The following is a 22,947-nucleotide window of genomic DNA, read 5'->3' as shown; positions in this document are numbered from 1 at the left end:
GACAATAAATGATGTTCCCTTAAAAAGTTTTGACTTTTCAAACAGGACAAACAAATTGGGACGAAAGAAGTATTACATAAGGTGAATGAATAGGTATTCAGTACTTTTGATAATGAATAGTTATTTCTCATTTTAAAGAATAATTATTCATAAAGAATAATTATTCATTAATGTAATAAAAATATAACCAAACAACTGAATAATTATGCCATAGGAATATCTATTATATTACAGTGTCTATTACAATCTACCAAACGTGTCCTAACAATTTTTTAAAAGCACCCAAAACCTAAATATCATAAGAAGGTTTTTTAAAAATAATCATGAGACGATATTAAAGATGAATTAAATGGAAGATAAAAATTAATGGATGCTCTAAGGGCATTGATTTATAATATATATTTAGAAATTTTTTAAGAAAAAAAAAGGGAAAAAAATAATTAATTTTTTAAACTTTTTTAATATATTTTTTATAAAAATAAAATCAAAGCTTTTCTAAAATATTTATTAACAATTGTTCTAAGAGCACCGATTAACATGATTTCTATTCATTTTATTAGGGTCCGGGGCAAAAGTCATGTTAATTACACTAAAAACAAGGTTAGCGTGTAATAAATGTTTAATTATGACTTTTCTTTTATAGGTTATATTAATGGATGCCTTTAAAGTAATTATTAATAAATCACAATAGAAAAATTTTGACACTATTTTTATAAGAAATATAAAAAATTATCAACAACATTTATTATTTTATTCCTCTTATAATAAAATATTTTTAAAAATAATTTCTAAACCAATGCACTAAAATTATTGGTTAACATTTCCCTTCTTTTATTTCTTCATTTTTTTTTCTTTCTTCTCCAGCTTACTAGACACGTACAAGACATTACTCACATCTTTCATAAATAGGATAAATATGGCCTAAACCACTTCCCAGTGCCAAAAAAAGCATGTTGACATTAACATTATGGCTTAAAAGACAAGATCGTTTAATGTGCTTTTTTGACAAAGAAGTCGGCCGAACCCCATGATGCGGTGCACCCAACACAAATTACCTACGAATATGGTGAATTAATGAGCGGAAGACAAGAGGCTGCTGACATCCATTGTATTTATTTTGATAGGGTAAGGAGTAGTAGGTACGTAAAAAGTTTCACAATTTTTGTCATAAATCGACATGTGATGAGTTGTGAATGGTAGAGGCATTTACTTACCATTTGACCTCTACTATTCACAAAGTGGTAAGTTGTGGCAAAATTTGTAGGATTGGCTATGTCCCTAACATTTTTTATTGAGTTATGTTATAGTCATAAACTATTTTATAACATTTTTACAAAGTGTTAATATGACCAACTTCTTATTGGTTTTCATTTAGACTTACCATTAATATCACATTTTCATTTACTAATAATTACTCACCACATAAACACTTTGTAAAATTTTGTGTAAAATTGTTTGTATCTCTAGTATTATTCTTTTCCATTTCTTTTGTGTCAATTGTTGATATTACTTTTATGAACATATTTGTTAGGCTTTGATTGTCTTGCACTTTTTTTTAGAATACTAAGTATTTTAACACACATACAGGCAGAGGGGATTGTCTCACACTTCTTACATAATATATGTAAATATCATATATGTGTTAAATATGTCATTTAGTATATGTTTGGCATGATTAATTTTACCAATTAATTTTACTATTCAGCTTATTTTTGTTACTATTCATGGGAATCACTGCACTTTTTGGTACTATCCATGGGTCCCATTATACTATTTCAGCTAATTTTTACCTTTATTTATAGTACTTTTAGTAAAAGATTTTCAATTTCAGCAAAATAATCAGATCTCAAATAAACCTTTAATGTGAAGGTATAAATATTGTGCGTAAAAATTATGCATCAAGAAATGTGAAACAATAATTTTCCCCCTTTTTTTTGTCCAGTTTACAGTTATCTTTGATTGTTTACGATGATTAGGAGATATAGGTGCATAGTGGACTTCAATTGTGAGTCCATTTTTACTATAGAAAGCGACATAATGATATTTTCAATAGAAAATTATTGTTTTATACTTCCATACATATAATATATACAATTTCACCAGTTCATCAAAAAATATATATATATATATATACACAATTTCACCTAAAAAAAAAAAAAGAGCTCGAATCTCTTTTCTATTGACATCTTAAGTAACTTTGCATTCTTTCTTGAGTCAAAGATCAATAAACTAAATTCTAGAAAGTTAAAAAAAAAAAGGCAATAAATATATGAAAATAATTGAGTACTCAATAAAATTATGAAAAATAAGGTGGATTTGGGGATTCACGCGCAACATTGGTGTCGCATCTAGTGTAGAAGCAGAGCTTTAGGCATTGAGGGATGGGTTATCTTTATGCATTTCTCTACATATTGTGGCCTTAGAAATAGAAGTAGATGCTAAGGTTATTTTGGAATGGATGACTAGTGAGCATAGCAATAATCTAAACCACTCTCCTCTTATTATGGATTGTAGGGCTCTTATCAACCAAGCGCCTCTGGTAAGGATGATGCACTGTTTCCGTGAAGCTAATAAGTGTGCGGATGCACTAGCGTGTAAAGGTCCGGTTCTTCAGCAAGATTTTGTTGTGTATGAGAGTCTACCTGTGGACATTTCTATGCTTTTGTATTATGACCAAATTGGCATGTACTATGAGAGGATTCGTCCTCAAACAGTTGGTTTTCTTGGTTAGTCTTTAATGCCATTCTCTTATTTACCAAAAAAGAAGAAACACATTATTTGAGAGTGCATTGTTGAAAATGGGTTGACAAAACCTAAAAAACCTTAAATATTATTTTATTATTCATGCTAAATAGGTACTGTATTTTGTATTTTCTTTTGCCACATGCCTTTAACAGAATTATATTAAAACCAATAATGAATTTGAGTGGGGCTTTTATAAAATTCATACAATCTATTTATAATCTTACTCTTTTTAGAAGACATTACATTTTTTAAATTAAAAAAAATTCTCAAAAGACTGTTTTTTTAGCGTGTCAATTTTTTCTTTTTTCTTTTAAGGTCAAACTCTTAAAATTTTTAAATTTCATAGGATTTAAACTCTATTGGGGTTAGGGGAGGCCATGGCCCCCCTTAGTCCAAAGGTATGTACGTGATGGTACATAATGTCTAAAAATAGTATACAAAAAGAGTGAGTCAATTAAAGCCCTTTCAATTTACTAAGTTTTTTGGATAAATTTGATTTAGTATGATATTAGACAAATTAATGGTCTTGTTTCCTGTTGGCTTAAATAGTAAAATATCGTAGAATAGAAGGTTTAATTATACCTCTTAAATTTAAAAACCTTTTCTAAGTGCTACTTATTAAATTTCAACTCAAGTGTAAATTCCTTTTTGCAAGATAATCTCTTGGCTCTAAATGTGATTGTACTAATCTTCTTGCATATTCATGTCACCCACTCAAACACTAGCGTGAGAAATGCTACTACTACCACCCACACACAAAGCACATGACGGGGCATGGCATAAGCATGAATTAGGAAAAATCTAGTAGATAATTTCAATACTTATTCACATGCTTAAAAACCACTTTCCTCCTGAAGATGAGAGAACTTCATGTATAGATTAATCCGTCGACATACTGGAACATTAATTGCAGAATTGCTGACAGATAGTCTCAGTTCACATAACATTTTCATGATCATGAATAAAGAAAAATCTAGTAGATTGGAACATTGCAGAAATACTGATACATAGTCCCAATTTAAGCATGGTAATAACATAGATTGGACTCACTTCAAATGCTAATTAATAGCACAAACACTTCCAATAATAACTGGCCAAGAAAGAGAGATGAGAGATTACCCTCAGAAGAATTTGTAGATATAGTCATCCAAGACTATTGGGGTAAGGATTTTAGAGGTCTGCTCTGAGGGATGATAACTGTCCCAGAATACATATTCAGAGGCGTTGGTACATGTCTCTGGTGAAAAACTGGTACATAAAATGCTGACCTCTATTTTCCCTGTGCCACAGCACCCTTTGTTTGCCTCTTGAAATCCTAAATCCATAAGCAAAGGATTAAAAAAAAAATCGTTACATAAACCCCCCTATATCAATAGTCACTGGATTAAGTTATCAGTGCACCTACTAAATTATCATTTCCTGTTAGTACAATTTGACATACCAACTTTTGAGAAACCAAAATCATGTGGTACGATACAATAATAGCAACAAAACCTTAGTTTCAAAGTTTGAGGTTGGCTATAAGAGAAGGTATACCCTGCATCCGGTGTATGTTTGCCCTCTCTCACAGCTGGTGGGGAAACATACACCTGATGCAAGGTATATTTTTTCCGGCTGTATAGATTTTTAATAGATTAGTTAGGGTTAGCCACATATATAATATTATGTGGTACGATAAAAGAAAAAAATGTAAAAAAGATGTGTTTAATGAGAGTTTTCTCATCATGAATTGGAAGATAATTAGACACTCCTTTTGTATTACAATTGTATACCTGAAGCAGTAGATAAAATACCCAATATCCAAGTAAATCAAAACTATTAAAACATGATGGTGGTGATTACCATATTGAGATGGGTTTTGGATGATGGCAAGCAGCGGGTTATAGATATCTAAATAAACAAGCCTAGCTTCTGGAAGTCTTTTATTGAAGGAATCCACTTGGGAGGAGAGCTTTGAATTGAAGAGAATTGCTGCTTGGTTTGCAGACTCAGAACACCCTCTCAGTATGCCTCCAGCCAGTGTTCTCTGTGATGGCACGCACCCTATTGATGGTAAGCTTAATACTCCAATCCTTCTTGCTCCTAGTCCATGAAGTTCCTACCCATTATATTTTTTTGGCACAAAGCTTGACAATGTTAGCTAATGCACACTGAAATTTACTGGACATGTTGGTCCAAGATCCAAGTACGGCCATGCATGACCAAATTAATGTACATGTTTGCAAATTGCAATGGCATTGTGTCTTTATAAACATACCTGCAAGAAACTTGTAGCTGATCTAACCATTAGATCAGTATATCCAGGAATATCATAATGGGCTATCCTAAACGGTGTAGAAAAATAAGTATTTGCAATGTCATTGCTCCCTGCACACACTATGAATATACTTTTTGACAGTATAGTAGCTGTTCTGCTTTCTCCTACTGCTTCCTTTATCTTCTTTATGTAATTTTTGAACAAGTCTAATTGATCCGATAACGATAAGACAGACTGATGACGGAAATTTAAGAAAATCACAATAAGTAATTGTTACAATATATAGGACTAAAAAAAAAAAAAAAAAGAGGAGTGAGAGAGAAGGTTACCGCAATTTTAGCAGTGAGAGGATCATATCCTGCACCGCCAGAGGCAAAACTTACACCAGTAAGGAGGTCTTGAAGTTGAAGATTTGGATCAAGATAAGCCGGTAGAATCTTCTTAACACCAAATATTTCAGCTGAAAGTTTGTGTCAAGAAATTTTCAGTAAATTATATTATAGAGCATTCAATCATTGTATGTGAAATGGTCAATGATATAATTGTACTATGTATTGGGTCCTCAAAAGGCTTTTTTTTTTTTTTTTTTTTTGGGGGGGGGGGGGTGTTGGAGACTTTTTTTTTTTTTTACAAGAAATTCTACTATAAAATAATTTAAGTATATATGTGTGTGAAACTCTTTCTTGGAGACTTGAATTTTGGCCTTTACCCCCTACATCACACCCCACAAATATTTAATACTTATAGAGTGACCATCGCATCAAGAATGCGCAAGGGTGAAGGGAGGTTAATTTAAACAGTAAATTTTGGATGTTGGTCATAAATTAGAATGATTCCTGGACTGTTCCAATTCACTTGCTGTAAGGACTCTACAATAAGTCCAAAAAGTACTATATATGGTGGGAAACAGCAGTAAAACGAAAAGTAAATGCTAGACACTACCTAAAAAATCTGCTGGGACCTTTCCATTGCTAAACCTTCCAGTTGGTTTTCCACCGATGAAATCTCTCCCATATGGTGGGAAATCACACTTAGCCACAGTTTCAATGTAGTTGTTGTTGCCCGTATCCACTATTGAATCTCCAAAGATTATAACTGCGGGAACTGTTTCATTCTTAGGCAGCCTTGTAGTGCTGCCAGTAGTGTTATGGAAAATGTTGAACACGAGGAGGATTGAGAAAATAATTATATAGGAACAAGAAAGAGGTTTTGAAGAGGGAAACTTCATTGTGCTATGGTTACGAGTTTTATGGGGAAAAGAAAAAAGAAGTATTAAATCTTGTTTGACAGTGTAGAACTTATAATTTGCATTTACATGACTATATCTCGTGCAGCCTATTTATTGGACTTATAACTCACAATAGGTTGTACATGTACAGTTACGGTAAGGTCAGTAATCACTATGTAAGAGAATACAATAGTGTAACTTAATCAATGCTTAAGTTTCGGTCCTTGTGATTCACGATTGCAAGCAAAACCAATCAGGATTTCCTAGTCAGCCTGGCATTGAATCAAGTTATTTCTAGTCTTTGATACTCATTTTCTTGAGAGGAAGATAGTCTTGGTTGTTATGATTCAAAAATTTTGGTTTAGTGCTTTAGCAGGGAAAATTGATTGGACTACGAAGACCCGTGCCTCACGATGTTGAGTTAAGTCTTCCCCAGCCCCCTCTTTCGTGTGTGTGTTTCCTAGCAAGTTTGAAATACTCATGGGAATGCAAGGACAAATATTATCACCTACAGCTACCATATAGACTCACTCAATTAGTAAACAGTAATTTGTAGGAAAAATCCTTAGAGAAGAAAACCAAAGGTGTACATTGAAATCAAACTAGATACCGTTTCCTAAGGAGCCTTTATTCCATGCCTAGAAACCATTTTCGGAATGGGCAATGCTAATCTATTTTAGTGTAAGAAATAAATAGTGGCTATTAAACCATTTGCCAATTACACTATTCAGATTCTTAAAAAAGTGGTAGATTACTAAATATTTCCAAAACAGTGCTAGTTTGCCACAAATTTTGCCAAAACGTGGTATTTGACTATTTCCACCCTCAATGGGCAATGTGAATAGTAGCTGTTTTTCAAACCTCAAATCCTTCCCTGATTTTAATGGAACAAAACTAGGTGGGAGGTGGAGATTTCTTTAAATTTTGGTTAGTAGCAAAACAAAAGATTATTTCAATCATTATTTATTATGCTCAAATCATATATAAAAGATGGGGGAAAAAAAACAGATTCTTTAGTAAGAACTATATATATGTGTGTGTGTGAGAAAAGACAGTAAGTCACATGGTCGATGATCTTTTGCTTATGGCTGAGTTAGTAGATGAATTTTGTTAATATACATGCCATACATAAATATGTGAAATTTCTACATAGAAGAAAAAAATTTATAAAAAAATTTTGTGAAATTTTGTTTTCAGTTTTCAGCAATAAGCAGTATCCAAACAGACCCGTAGTTAGATATATTTAGATATTTTCAACTTTACTAGTTTCTGATTTATCTTTTTATTTTATTCTAATTTATCTTTTAATTATTTATGATTATAAATTTTTTTTTTTGGCCTCAATTTGTAGTTTTGTACTTTTAGAAAAGTTAATTTGAATTAATTAAACTATAATAAGGGTTTGTCTTCCGAGAGGTCCAAACTTGAATGATTTTTTTTTTTTTTTTGGGGGGAGCCATTGAGATTATCTATGACTTTGTTGACTTGTGATTGGATTGAATTTGGACTTACTAATTTTATTGAGAAGGTTTCACGTTTTGATTGTGATAACTTTGATTGATATATATCCATATAGACTTCTATTTTTGGTTTTTCTTTGTTACTCTTTGACATTCATATGGACGAAAGAATTATCCTAATTCCTAAATCAACCTTTGAATACAAGATTAACAGTTTTCACGGGATGAAATAGAAGTTCAGCTGCAAGAGTAGGTATGAGACACACCTATATTGGTTGAAATGAACGGGATCAATGAAAAATACATATCATGTTCAAATCTTATATGGAACTAATTTAAAATGAGGGGAAAGTAAAAGAAACCATTGGTTGATAATGTGGCTAGCATGAACATTTCAAGAGGCATGAATATATATATATATATATATATAGTTGTCATTTGTCATGAGATACAAGACATTAGTCAATTTGGAAAATTATTGTATACTCCGAGAGTATACTCCCTCCCTTTTATAGATGGGTGGGTCTCACCCACCATGGGGTCCAAGGGCCCACCCCTCTGCGAGAGAGAGGGAGCATACTCCCAGAGTATGCAATAGCAACCCTGTCGATTCTACCTCTAAGCTTTTATAGTTGCATTGGCTTTTTCAAACTAGTCATCTATCACCCTTATCTGCTACAATAATCAGAGTACAATATAGTTGCAAATAGTAAAATCTTTCATGAACAAACCAAATACATTGAGATCAATTGTTACTTTATTTGTCACCATCTTTTTTTAGAGTACCTCATAACAACGATCCATTCTTTCTTATGATCAACTAAGTAACATTTTGAACAAATCTTATCACTAGGTTGGTTGTATGATACTGTATCAAAACTCAAGTTTGTGCGTTATGTTGCTAGGCTTGCAAAAAAAAAAAAAATTATGTTTTTAACATGCATGTACTCATTATCTAATTGGTTGAAGCAGGGCATTTATCCTAAGTTAGTACGTCTTTGGAATGTTGAGTAATTACTTACTGAGTGGTTGTTATTGACAACAAGCATTATCAAAAAGGTCCCCCTTAATCTGTTACATACCCTAATTAGAAATGATCATCATTAATACTTCAAGAGTAAGACTATCAATATGACCGTTCAATTAACATCAAAGTTTACAATGATCAAATTGGATCACTAAATCAAAAGATATTGAGCCACATCAAGTTTATGTGGCTAAGATGCATTTTTGTAAATTAGGGTTAAATCTATGTGATTACGGTTAATTTATTTTGGATGGTTCTTAAAAATTAATTTAAATTATGTAGATGTCAAAATCTCATCGGTTTAATTTTAAGACAAGGATGTAATAAACAATATTAGATAAACCCTACAAGATAATTTTTATTTTTTATTTTTTATTTTGCCTCTTGTTAAAAAGGAAGGATAGTTTAAAATTAAAAATTGCTTGGAAAGCACTCACATCTTTAAATTAACACTAATGTTATACCCAAAGATTGTATCATGAGTTAATCCATTTTGATAGAATGTATGAATTATCCAATGAGCAATGCAATCCAATTAGAAAACTCCATAATTGCTATCATTACTTGAAATATTTTTTGGATAATATTCTTTTTCGATTGAGTATGGCCTCGACTATTCCCCAGTAGCCAATTAGTTAACCATAGATATTTTAGTTAACAGCCGTATAGTAGATATACCAAATAGTTACTCGGGGCATGATTAGTTGTCCAATTGAAGCTTAGTTATAATCTTATGTTTGCTTTGAGGTGCTTTTTGTAACTTTTATGGTTTTCAAGGAAAAGATACTATAGCTTCCTTCAAGGACAAAACTTAGGTATGGTTTAATTTGTAGGTGCTGTAGATTAGGTTTCTCAATTAATATCAATTATTTAATTAAATTAGTCAATAAGTCACATATATAGATTTAATTGTCTTTGGAGGAAGATAACATTGCTTGCACCACATTGGCCAATATTGTTGAAGAGGGTAAAAGTATGGATGATGGATCCATTTTAATAAGCATGACGGATCTAGAACAATGGGTTGATGGTAGACGGATCCAGAGTGTACGGACACAAGGTGGATGGGTCTAGAGGGCCACGTGGCATCCACCTAGTTTCAATAGTCTCCAAGGAATCCTAAATGGAAACAACTTGCGTCTCACTGTTAACCCTAGCTCATAGAGTCTCAATATGGGTGGAATTCTAATATGAGGAGGATTTCGTAATATATGCTCATTAATGATGATCTTCTCTATAAGGAAACACCTTCCTACGCAAGAAATGGAGTCGGTTCTACACTACTATAAAAACCCAGAGACCCTCAGAAAACAAGGTATGCATAATTCAGCCCAGCTCTGGCACTCTCGAGTTGTGAGAAGTTCTAACTTGACTTTCGGAGGGTTTTTGGCTGGCACCACATCGGTGCTCTCTGTTAGGTCTTCTCTTTTGTGTTGTGTAGGTATTGTTTCGAGCACGTGAGGATTGTGTGACTTGCTGGTGATTTTTCGGCATCATTAGTTGGCGCCGTTTGTGGGGACCTTTGATTTGTGAGCCATATTATTGCCTCCCAGACAAAAGTTGCATGGTACTTACTCATTCGATGGCAACCACCACTGACAATCAGGGAGACAAATCGCAACCCACTGCCCTGGAGAGGCAAGTCCATACCCTCACTGTAGCAATGGAACGTCTCACCAAACGGAATCATGACCTAGAGGAACAGTTGTGCCAGAAAAATGTAGCGATGGATACCTAAGAGGAGGACCAAGAAGGCACCAGCGCTAAAAGAAGGAACCAAGAAGCTCCGGAAGGAAGCAATGCCCCAAGTAGGCTAAAATGACAGGACACGAGCCGATCGTCCGTCACTGATATGGTTCCACCTCACATAGTCACCGAGATGCAGATGATGAAGGAAATGATGGATTTTATGATGAACTCCCTTAGAGGACGGGTGTCTAGCGACCTTGATGACTGGGTCCATTAAACTGACTTGCCATTTACAGCCTCCGTCACTTCATTCCCCTTTCCACCGAAGTTTCGTATGCTGTAGGTGGAAAATTATGACGGATCCAAGGACCCCTTAGATCACCTGGAGTTTTTCAAGACCCTGATGCACCTACAAGGGATACCAGATGAGATCGTGTGCAGAACCTTCCCCACTACACTTAAAGGATCCGCAAGAATCTGGTTCAGTAAGCTGATGCCCATCTCCATCAGTACATTCAAGGAGTTAAGCGCCCAGTTCGCCTCACACTTCATCGGAGGACACAGGTATAAGAAGTCCACTGCATGCCTGATGAACGTTAAGCAGCGAGAGGACAAGACGTTAAGATCTTACATAACCCGCTTTAACAAGGAGGCTCTTTCGATTGATGAAGCAGGCGACAAGATACTCGTGGCAGCATTCACCAATAGGCTATAGAAGGGTATGTTCCTATTTTCTCTTTATAAGAACGACTTAAAGACTATGTCGGATGTGTTTTACGGGCAACCAAGTACATTAACCCGGAAGACGCATTACTGGCCTGAGAAGAGAAGCCCAAGAAAAGGGAAAGACAGGAAGACATACGGCTAGATAGGGGGCGAAAGATAGCTAGAATCGGAGAACGGCAGGAGGATAGGTACTCTAAACCCCCCACGGGGAAATTCACGAGTTTTACCCTGCTAATTGCCCCGATTAACCAAGTCTTGATGCAAATTAAGGACGAAGGAGCCCTGACCTTTCCCGGTAAGCTGAAGGGAGACCCTAATAAGAGGTCTAGAGACAAGTATTGCCGATTCCACTGTGATCACAGCCATGACACAACTGACTGTTATGACCTGAAGCAACAAATTGAAGCCCTTATTCGACAAGGAAAGCTACAGAGGTTCGTCAGTAAGGAGAGGACGAACTCACCTCAAGAGCAGGCTCCTCGACGGGAGAATGCGCATCCTAGGCCACCTATAGGGGATATAAGAATGATTGTAGAGGGCACGACGACTATTGGGTCGTCCAAAAAGGCTAGGAAAACTTATCCCAAGATGGTTCAGAATGTCCAGCTGACAAGTTCCATACCAAAAATGGAGCGAATGGACAACCTTGTCATCAGATTCTCAGAGGAAGATGCCCGACATCTTCACCACCCTCATGACGATGCACTCGTTGCCAGCATACGAGTAGGAGATTACAATATACACCGAGTTTTAGTTGACAATGGCAGCTTGGCTGACATCCTTTCCTACCGAACATTCCAACATATGAGGATTGATAAAGAGCGATTGATTCCGACGACCACTCCACTCATTGGATTCGGAGGAACACAGGTATTCCATCTTGGTGCGGTCACATTATCCATGACAGTGGGTAACTACCCCTAACAGATCACTAAGGACGTAACATTCCTTGTAGTCGACTACTCGTCCGCTTACAATGCCATTGTAGGACGACCCACCCTGAATGCATGGAAGGCTGTAACCTCAACCTACCACTTAATGATCAAGTTCCCTATAGATTACCAAGTAGGGGAGCTGCGCGCAAATGCTACATAGCCATAATGGAGATGGATCACCACCTCCAGGCCATGAATATAGAATAACATCGAATGGTGACAGAGCCTGTTGAAAGGCTTGAAGACGTACTTCTCGACGACTCCAAGCCTAATCAAACGACAAGGATTGGTACCCTCGCCAACCCGACAGTCCGCCAAACACTTGTAACTTTTCTAAAAAACAATCGCGATATATTTGCTTGGAGCCATGAAGATATGCCAAGAATAAACCCTTTAGTCATGGTACACAGACTGAATGTGTCACCCTTCTTTACACCCATTCGTCAGAAGAAATGAGTATTCGCCCCAGAATGAGATCAAGCTATAACAGAAGAAGTCCACAAGCTACAAGAGACGAATTTCATTAGGGAGGTTTACTACCTCGACTGGCTGGCAAACGTGGTGATGGTCAAGAAAGTCAGCAGCAAATAGAGGATGTGTGTAGACTTCACCGACCTGAATAAGGCATGCCCTAAAGATAGTTACCCCTTCCCACTGGTTGACGTCCTGGTTGACTCTACGGCTCAACACTAGTTATTAAGTTGAATGGACGTTTTTTCATGCTACAACCAGATCACGATGGATGAAGTAGATTAGGAAAAGACTTCGTTCGTTACTAGTCAGGGCCTTTTATGTTATAAAGTAATGCCATTTGGCCTAACAAATGCGGGCGTGAAGTATTAGAGACTCATGAACAAGATGTTTGCATAACAGATTGGGAGGAATGTCCAAGTCTACGTTGATGACATGCTGGTGAAAAGCCGAAGGGAGCAAGATCACTTGGAGGACCTTAGGGAAACATTTGATACCCTCCGCTTCTACAACATGAAACTTAACCCAGGCAAGTGTGCCTTCGGAGTGACGGCAGGAAAGTTCCTAGGCTTCATAGTGTCTTAGAGGTGTATCGAGGCCAACCCAGACAAGATTCGGGCCATAATAGAGATGGCACCTCTAAGGAATGTGAAAGAAGTACAAAGCCTCAATGGTAAGATAGCAGTGCTAAACAGGTTCATATCAAGAGCGACAGATAAGTGTCTACCATTCTTCCACATGCTAAAGAAGTCTTTTGAGTGGATAATTGAGTGTCAGCAAGCATTCGAGGACCTGAAAACCTACCTTTCGTCCTTTTCGTTCCTGAATCCTTCCCAGCCGGGGGAAGAACTATTCCTCTACTTAGCAGTGTCCTCGGCGGCCGTTAGCGCAGCATTAGTTAGGGAAAAAGACAGGGTAAAGAAGCTCGTGTACTACACGAGTCGAGCACTCCGAGGCGTAGAGGAACGATACCCACCAATGGAGAAGCTAGCCTTCGCTTTAGTAACTACGGCCCGTAAGCTTAAGCCCTACTTCCAAGCTTACACAGTAATCGTCCTGACAGGCAAACCCCTATGGCAAGCAATGAGTAACCCTGAAACTGTCGGACAAGTGGCATTATGGGTAATAGAATTGAGTGAGTTTGACATACAATATCGCTCCCACATTGCCATTAAAGGACAGGTGATCACCGACTTCACTGCAGAGTTCACTAACGTAGAAGGCCAGGGGGCAGAAGAAGTCCCATAATGGAGCATCCACACAGACGGATCCTCCAATAAGTAAGCAGGCGAAGCTGGTGTGATACTCCATAGCCCGAAAGGAGATAAGATCGAATGCATGGTTCGTCTGGATTTCCCTACGACCAATAATGAAGCGGAATACGAAACCCTAATAGCAGGACTAGACCTCGCTAAGGTCACAGGAGTTGAAAATTTGGTCGCCTACTGCGATTCCTAAGTAGTAACAAGTCAGGTTAATGGGAAATACGACTGCAAGAATGAACGAATGAAGAAGTACCTAGAACAGGTGAAGGATCGAGTTAACAATCTCCGAGCGAAGTTCGTTCAAATCCTAAGGGAACAGAACGAACATGCCGACCGACTCGCTAAGGTTGCGTCAGCAGAGCACATGGTCATCCCCAATTAGGTACTATCCTTCATTCAAATTTCACCACTAATAGAAAACATTAATGTGTAGGAGGTAGGATCTAAAAACTATTGGACAACACCAATAACCTCATACTTGAAGAATGGTGCGTTGCCAGAAAATTGAAGGTTCAAGCTGCCTGCTTCGTCTTGATTAAAGACTTCCTTTACAAAAGAGGCTTCTCTCGACCGTACCTGAAATGTTTCATCTCCGAGGAGGCAGACTATGTCATGAGAGAAGTTCACAAGGGAGTCTGCAGAAACCACTTTGGGTCACGATTGTTAGTACATAAATTAATCTAAGCAGGATTTTACTGACCGACCATGCAGAAGGATGCCCACGCATATATCAAAGCTTGTGACAAGTGTCAAAGATTTGGCAACCTCATCAAGCAACCAACAGAGGAGCTTACCCCAACGATGGCCCCATGGCCATTCGCACAATGGGGATTGGATATAATGGGTCCATTCCCAACAGTAGCTAGACAATTGAAGTTCCTAATAGTCGGTATAGACTACTTCACAAAGTGGGTAGAAGCAAAAGCCCTGGCCACTATCACTGAAAAGAATGTATGAAACTTTGTGTGGAAAAACATCGTCTGCAGGTAGCATACCTAGGGTGTTGGTTTCTGACAATGGGAAGCAGTTCGACAACGACGCATTCCGAGACTTCTGCTCACAACTAGGGATCAAGAACCATTACTCATCACCCGCCCACCCACAGGCCAATGGACAAGTTGAGGTCACGAATCGATCCTTGCTCAAAATCATCAAGACTCGGCTCCAGGGGGCAAAAGGTATATGGCCGGAGGAGTTGCCAAGTGTTTTGTGGGCAAACAGGACAACGGCAAGGACGCCTACAAGAGAAACCCCATTTCGATTAGCATACGGAAGCAAGGCAGTCGTTTCAGTGGAAGTAGGACTTACAAGCTACAAAGTTGGGGACCACGATGAAAGCAAGCACGATGAAGCTATACACCTGCAGCTCGACCTGGTGGACGAAGTAAGAGCAACAATTGAGCAAAGATTGGCACGGTACCAGAATCTTATGGCCAAACACTATAATTCCAAGGTTAGACACAGGGACTTCCAAGTAGGAGACCTTGTCCTAAGAAAGGCAATGGGCGCAACAAGAGACACATCCCAGGGAAAGTTAGGACTTAACTGGGAAGGACCATACAGAGTTGCATCATGGCATAGGAAGGGAACCTACCACCTGGAAACGCTGGACGGATAGAAGTTGCATCACCTGTGGAATACAAAGCACCTAAAGAAGTACTATCAGTAGGCCACTAGCATTAGACGAGCAATGACACTCCTTATTTCTAGTTTATTTCTTTCTAGTTTAAGTTTTTATTATCTATAGTTCCTTTTATGCCCAAGGGCAAGTTTTTTATTTTTCGAAGAACAATTTCTACGCATGAATTACCATTATAATAAGAGGAGTTATTCAGAATCACCACATGTTATATTCCTACAGATAAAATGGACGGACTCAAACTATAAAGTCCACGAAATGGACAGATTCCAACTAAAAATTCCAGTCCACAAAGAGGACGGGTTCAACAATAAGTTGAATTAACATTACAAGTCCGTAAGTGGACGGGGCTCATCCTAAAGGATGATATTTATAAGGTCCATATAGTGGACAAGTTCAACAATAAGTTGAATTAACATTACAAGTTCGTAAGTGGACGGGGCTCATCCTAAAGGATGATAATTATAAGGTCCATACAATGGATGAGTTTAACATAACGTTGAATTAACATTTCAAGTCCATAAATGGACAGGCTCATCCTAAGGATGATAATTGAAAGATAATGGATAGGTTCAGCATAACGATGAATTTACATTACGTCCCTAAGTGGACGGGTCCATCCTAGTAAATGATAACAATGAGGTCCATATAGTGGATGGGGTCAACATCACATTGAGTTAACATTACGTGTCCAGAAGAGGACGGGTGCATCCAAAAATTGATTACATTCACAACCACCAGCTACATATTCATTAAACAAAAATAGACGGATAATACAAACTAGGTAAATATTGTTGAAACCCATAATGGGAGAAAAGTTTAGATACAAAGGGCAACAGTTAAAATTAGAATTTAACTATTCTCCAAAATCTTTACATAAAATAAAATAAAAATAAAAAAGTCTACTGCTGAACGGTCGAGGCATCATCCTTCTCCACAACCTGTACATCTTTAAGGTGACGGGTACCTTCCTTAGCGGTTTTCTCTTGACCTCTAAGAGCAACACCCCCGTCACCCTGAAGGTCGATGGTGGCATCATCCACAATAGCATCATCAGCGAATCGGTCTTCTGTACTTTCCGAAAGGACGGGCTAAGCTGTTGATTGATCCTAGGTCTTATGGTGATGTGGGACACATCCAGGTCGGGATGAGAATTCTTAACTTGATGGAGGGCATCGTCAAAACCTTCAGCAAACGAGCCTCCAAGTTCTTTGAGGAGGGCGTCGGAGTCATGATACTCGCGTACCGCTTCCTCCTTCGCCTAACGGAGCTGGTTCTTGGTGTCCGTAATCTCTTTTTCCTTGTCTTCCAAAACCTGCCTCAATAACTCCGTTTGCTTTTCAAGCTCCCCCCTGCCTTGCTCTGAGTAGGCAAATTTCTTCTCCATACCCGTCCTCTAGGCCTTCAGCATGTTTAGCTTGTCCTCCGTCGAGTTACCCATCAGCCCCTTCATCATCAACATTGCCTAAAAGCGAAGCAGAGTTAGAAACATGGCAAGATAAAAAACATATATAGAAAGTGGACGGATGCGGTTACTTGAGCAATGTTGAAAAGCCCTGTCTACCCTATTGCTTCAGTAGCATGGTTGCTTAGGTCCTCATAGTTGTCAGATGTAATTATGGACGTGAGCTTTTCCAATGCATACTTAGAATCCTCACGAAGGAGGACGGGTGGCTTCTCAATGACGATGTTTGGACCCTTCATGAGACCCATCCCCTGTCCTTGCTCGATGGGGGTAACCGTCTTCTTTACTTCAACTTTCAAACCCACGACAGGCTCAAGGGTAGTCTTGGGCTTCTTAGGAAGACGGTTGGTCTTCTCCTCCTGCTTTTTCTTAGTGGACGGTTTGGGTGAACCCGTCCCCTTGGAGGTACCTTCCACTTGTTTTTTCAAAGCAGCTTGCTGCTTAATGTAATCCCTTCTCCTGGCAGCGTCCATCTCTGTTCAAAAGTGGATGGATATCAGAGGTTTGATTAAAAATGTAGATATACATATATTGGGTGACGAACTTACGTTGGTGGATTTGAAGGTCGTAGAGACGGGCGGCTGTTGTGGGCTCTAGTCCGTCACAGTACCAAAAAAGGGTGTCAAGGGTGACCAATTTAGCCCACGTTCTCTCTTTTAGCTTGGTTTTACTGAAAATCCTCTCTGAAAAACTCCATTGCTCTAATGAGACTTGTGATTGCTCTTGGACTGCAAAAGAGGACGGTTAAAGTTACATGGTCAAAAAAAAAAAAAATTACAAAACCTAAATATGGACGGATAAATACCAAACAGGGGCATTATGCCCCATGTTGTGTCAACGGGCATATACTCATTATCACTAGGACGACACATCTACTCGTCACCCTCTATAAAAAAATACATTCTCTTCCAGTTCCTGTTGGAGTCGAGGGTATAACACCCTGACCCAATTTTATAATTAAACTATGTGTTTAAGTGGTTAAGTATTACTAATATTTTAAGCCACTTACTGACTAAAATTAATATAAGAGTATTTAATAAACATATTATTTTATAATGCCATTGAATAAGAATTTTAAAGATTATAAGTAATTGAAATGATTATTTGTATTATAAATATATACTTAGCATGTACAAAACTATATTAAGTGGTTTAAGTTATTAGATACATAGTTGTATTTTAATTAGGCATATGATGCATGAGTTTTTGTAGTGGAAATTCCACCCACATGCAACTAATTGAAATTCAACACATAATGCCAAAGTTTCATGCATGTTGACAACCCAAAAACCAAGACTTGGTTGGCCATGCAATCACCAAGCTTCACCTCACTTCTTCCTTGACTTTTGTCAAGACAAACATCCAAGAAGCCTCTCCATTTCCACCAGTCCATGCAAAATCAGAATTCTCACCTCTAACTTTACTCTCTTTTCTCTTAAGGAAAGAGCTAGGAAGCTCTCTTAAGTCTCTTTTTGTCAAACCCATGGGTCCACACTTTGAAAGAAAGACAAGACTCCATCCTATTTCTTCTTCATACTCTCTCAAAGCAATTAGAACATATATGCTCTTTTAATGTGATGTATGTATATATATATATATATATATGCAAAGTGATATTATTTTTGTAGAAAAGTGTGAGTGTGAATGCAAGAAATTATTGTTGTAGAAAGATGTGAGTGTGAATGCAAGAAAATTGGAAAAGTGGGTGGCGAGATTTTTCCTAAGCTCCACACGTATTCCACCCAAAGTCCCCATCTTTTATCCCCTTTTTACTGCCCCAAAAGTCTTCCCCTTATCTCATTTTCTTGACTGCACCAGACAAAAAGTCCAGCCCTTTTTCCCTACTCTTTTCCTTGTTCTTTGTTTCTTTCTTCTCCCCTTCTTACATGACAGCCCTCCCTCTCTCACCAAAACAAAATATCCCTCTCTAAAGAAGAAATTAAAGGGTTAACACTAAAATTTCAGCTTCAAATTGTTGGGGGTAAGTAATCAAAACTTCATTTGTTTATTTCTACTTCTTTAACCTCTATCCTGATTTTATAGGCTGAATTATGATTCTGTTTTAGTGATTTGAAGGTTTGATGATATTATGGTTTATTGAATGTTTAATAACATATTTTAGTATGTTTATTATAGGTATAAAAATATCCAAATGAAATTAAAGCCTATTGCTATTTGTTGATGATTTTGTAAGAATATGTACTGAAGTTGTCTTTGTGATAGATGCTATGTTTGCAGTAAGAAAAATATGTATTAAATCATATTCTGTGAATTAGGATGCTAGGAGTAGTTTTTATGAATTCTAAGATACACATGGTTGTTATGAAAGTGGTCTCACAGAATTTGGATGAACATGAAAATAATGGTTTAATTTTTAAGTTCCAAGAAATTCTGTCAGGACAGATTTGAGTATGCTGTCTTGTGTGATTTTTAGTAAATCATGGGTTTATTCTTTGACTCCGAAATTTTTATGGTTTATACTAGACATACAGGGGAGTAATTATGTAAAATTTCATGACAATTGGATGTGTGTAGATAGCCCGTTTGTATTTTACAAATGGAGCATATGTTGCTGAAATGAGCAGTGAACAACATATGCTAGACCTGACTTTGAGGATTTAATTATAAAGTTAGGGTGAATGTTTTGAGCTATAATTTAATATGCTTATCTTTTGGTATGTCTTGACCATAGATTAATTTTGTATAACTTGGTTTGAGGTTTAGTACTCAAAGGAGGGGTTCTAAACCATGCGACGGTTGTATTTATGAAGCTGTTTTGTCCGACATGTTGTATGTTACCATATGAATGTATATAATTACATGACCATGCTTAAAGGATATTATATTTATGCTTGCATTATTGTCCTAACCTCAAAGCACATTCTGAAATAAATTTGGCTCTTCTAAAGATATGAGATTTGTGTGAGAATGTTGATTTCTCTATGATATAGTACATTATGGTGTCTGATGAATGTATTTTGTGTTTGGGGAACTTCGTTGAGGTGGGATTAGGATTTCCTTGATTCTAAGAGATAGACATTGAGATGAATGTGTAAGTTTATGTTAAAGAATAATGGATGGTAATAAGCTTTGATATTTGGTTTAGGTGTTACCAATATCCAAGTCTAAGCTCCTTCGACTTTAGGCTCTCGGTTCCTCTACTTTCAGGTAAGGGATAAGTTATATGGGCATTTGGTAAGTCATGAGGTTATCTTAAAGTATATTATGCATTAAAATGTTTTTGATTAGAGATATGACATATAATCATTATTCTGACAAAGATATGTTCGTGAGCTTTCAAAAACTTATGTATAGGATTTAAGCATATTGATGCTATTACTGATTCCACGAACATGATGTCTAAAGAAAAGAATGGAAATGTTATTATTATGAAATGTTATGCAAAATAAGAAATTTCAGTATGATGTAAAGTATGAAATGTTTTCGAGTTATATCCTTTGGTAATCTGAACTCAAACAGTAGGGGTTAATCATTGGCTTTTCATGGAAAATGTTATTGTTTGGCCATTTAAAGTAGAGGAAATGGGGCTGCCCGTAACTCTAGGCCATTTAAAGTAGAGGAGATGGGGTTGCCCGTAACTTTAATCTGAACAAGGCCTTCTCCCTAATGTGTACGGACGGCAGGGAGGAATAAAACCTTGGGGAGATGTGCCATTAGGCCTCTCAAAGAGGACAATATCATGCACACGAGGTAACCCAAATGTGATGAGACATTCTCTGTATAGACTTATCAGATATGGACTAACCAATATGTTATGAACAACTATGATGTTATTAATCATGAGAGAATTATTTTGTTTAAAGTGCATTGTGAAAAGTAAAAGCTCTCATGGCAAGAAGAAGTTTCTGATGAAAAGAAAAGTTGTTCATTAAAGATAAAGGTTTCTGAAGTTCTGTTGTGCTATAAAGATAAAGCTTCTGATGAAAGTACAAGTTTATGTTTAAAAGTTATCAGATATCTGTTTTTATGAAACGTTAAGTTTTATGACCATGAAAGATATAATATTTTATGAGAAGAAATTTATAAATAAAAGTTTTCTTATTAGTCAAGATGTTTCTAGTTTAATACAAAGTTGCCGATTATCTGATAAGTTAAAATAATTATTTTGTAATGAGAATATATATATGACGACTTTGTAGGAAATAAAAGAAGTTTAGGAAGAAAGGTTTTGGTAATATTAACCTGATAAGAAAAAGGAAAACAATTATTTTCTTATGAAGAGTGTATAAGTTATTATTATGAATAGTATAAAATACTATGCATGAAAAATTGTTCTCCTATTCGAATTTTCATAGAATGAAATTATCTGATTTACATGCATCCTTATTAAATTCTCATATATCTTACCTTTACTGAGCTGTGTAGCTCACCCCTTCCACTTTTTCAGTTAGCAGGTTTTATTTTGGAGCAAAGGGAGCCTTAGTCGAGTTTGGAAGGAGCTGGTTTTAGTTTGATATGTATAGATCCTAAATTAGCAATTGGATGTTTAACTTTATAGTACCTATGACAGATCGGACTGGGTGTTTAGCATCAAACTGTGACTGGGCAATCTCAGCTGGACGGTAATAGTGAAAGAATTCTTCTACCGTTAACCTCCTTGCTCTGTCTGATATGGCCCCATACAAAACCTCAATACCAAGGAAGACCCTCGAAGCGTTGGGAGAGATCTGGGTGACGGAAAAACCTAGATATTGAAGAAGGTGACGGTGGAGTGCACTAAGGGGGAATCTGAGCCCAGCCTTCAGCATTTGCTCATATACCCCAACACCTTCAACACCCTCATAATAACATTTCTCCGACTTGTAAGGTAGACGGAGGTGTATGTTGATGGGTATCTAGAATTTCTCCCTAAGTGTTTTGAAGTGTGTTTCTTTGATTGTGGAAGTGAAATCATTGACCGTCCAAATGGGAAACATTATAAATTCCCTAAGTCCATCAGGACTTATGACAGATTGGATTGGGGGTTTAGCATCAACTAGGCCATTGCTATGATCATCCTCTAACCTATCTATCTCCTCATCCCTTGAAGGAGAGGTGGCCGATGAGTCCCTATCTTAACTTGAAGTGCTAGGGTCGTTTTGCCCTAACGGGTACACTTCATCACAGTTTGCCCCTTCGCGGACACACGATTAATTACTTGACGCACTAGACATCTTTTACCTACAATGTGATAGGCAAAACCTAAGACACAGATGGATCTATAAAGATGACGGGTATGCAAATGTCTTTCAAAAGTAGCAAGGAAATTCAAACAGTAAGGAAAGAAGTACTTACCAATTGAAGACGAGCAAAAATAAGGTGTAGATGACGGGCGTGCTAGGAGGACGGTGTGCTAGTTTGCCAAGGTAGACGGGTGCGCTTTGATCACAAATTCGCTGAAGAAAGTAAAGAATGAAAAGGAAGGAAGCTGGTTTATATAGAGAGAACGACACAGAAGATGAAGGGACGCTTCGTTTCGCGAGGTCAGCCACTAAAAAAGTGCCACGTGTCCTTGCAAGCATTAAATGACCCTAGGCCAGACTGTCAATCTATGCACGCTTCCCGAAAAATGAATCTAGTATCGTCATTCCACGGATCCGTCCATGAGAGTGACGGATCCATGGAGTGATGGGGCAATTGAAGAGGGTAAAAATATGGATGACGGATCCATTTTAATAAGCATGACGGATCTGGAACAGTGGGTTGATGGTAGACGAATCCAGAGTGTACGGACACAAGGTGGACAGGTCTAGAGGGCCACGTGGCATCCACCTGGTTTCAGCAGTCTCCAAGGAATCCTAAATGGAAACAACTTGTGTCTCACGGTTAACCCTAGCTCATAGAGTCTTAATATGGATGGAATTCTAATATGAGGAGGATTTCGTAATATACGCTCAATAATGATGATCTTCTCTATAAGGAAATGCCTTCCTACGCAGGAAACGGAATTGGTTCTACACTACTATAAAAACTTAAAGACCCTCAGAAAACAAGGTACGCATAATTTAGCCCAGCTCTGGCACTCTAGAGTTGTGAGAAG

At 37.3% G+C, this 22,947-nt stretch overlaps 1 protein-coding gene across 1 annotated transcript; it reads right to left on the bottom strand.

Annotated features, from left to right (window-relative positions):
• Window positions 1–3,638: 3,638 nt before the first annotated feature.
• Window positions 3,639–6,361, bottom strand: LOC115995027 (GDSL esterase/lipase EXL3-like). The gene is made up of 5 exons (XM_031119428.1): window positions 5,945–6,361; window positions 5,332–5,462; window positions 5,003–5,236; window positions 4,588–4,843; window positions 3,639–4,060 (listed from the first exon to the last, which is right to left on the bottom strand). Exons 1-5 carry the CDS (start codon window positions 6,228–6,230, stop codon window positions 3,867–3,869), a joined length of 1,101 nt encoding a protein of 366 aa, XP_030975288.1. The 5' UTR covers window positions 6,231–6,361; the 3' UTR covers window positions 3,639–3,866.
• Between the last annotated feature and the right edge of the window lie 16,586 nt (window positions 6,362–22,947).

This window comes from Quercus lobata, chromosome 6 (assembly GCF_001633185.2).
Source record: "Quercus lobata isolate SW786 chromosome 6, ValleyOak3.0 Primary Assembly, whole genome shotgun sequence".
Taxonomy (NCBI): domain Eukaryota; kingdom Viridiplantae; phylum Streptophyta; class Magnoliopsida; order Fagales; family Fagaceae; genus Quercus; species Quercus lobata.
The sequence above is the reverse complement of the archived record's forward strand: the minus strand, read 5'-3'. Positions and strand labels throughout refer to the sequence as shown.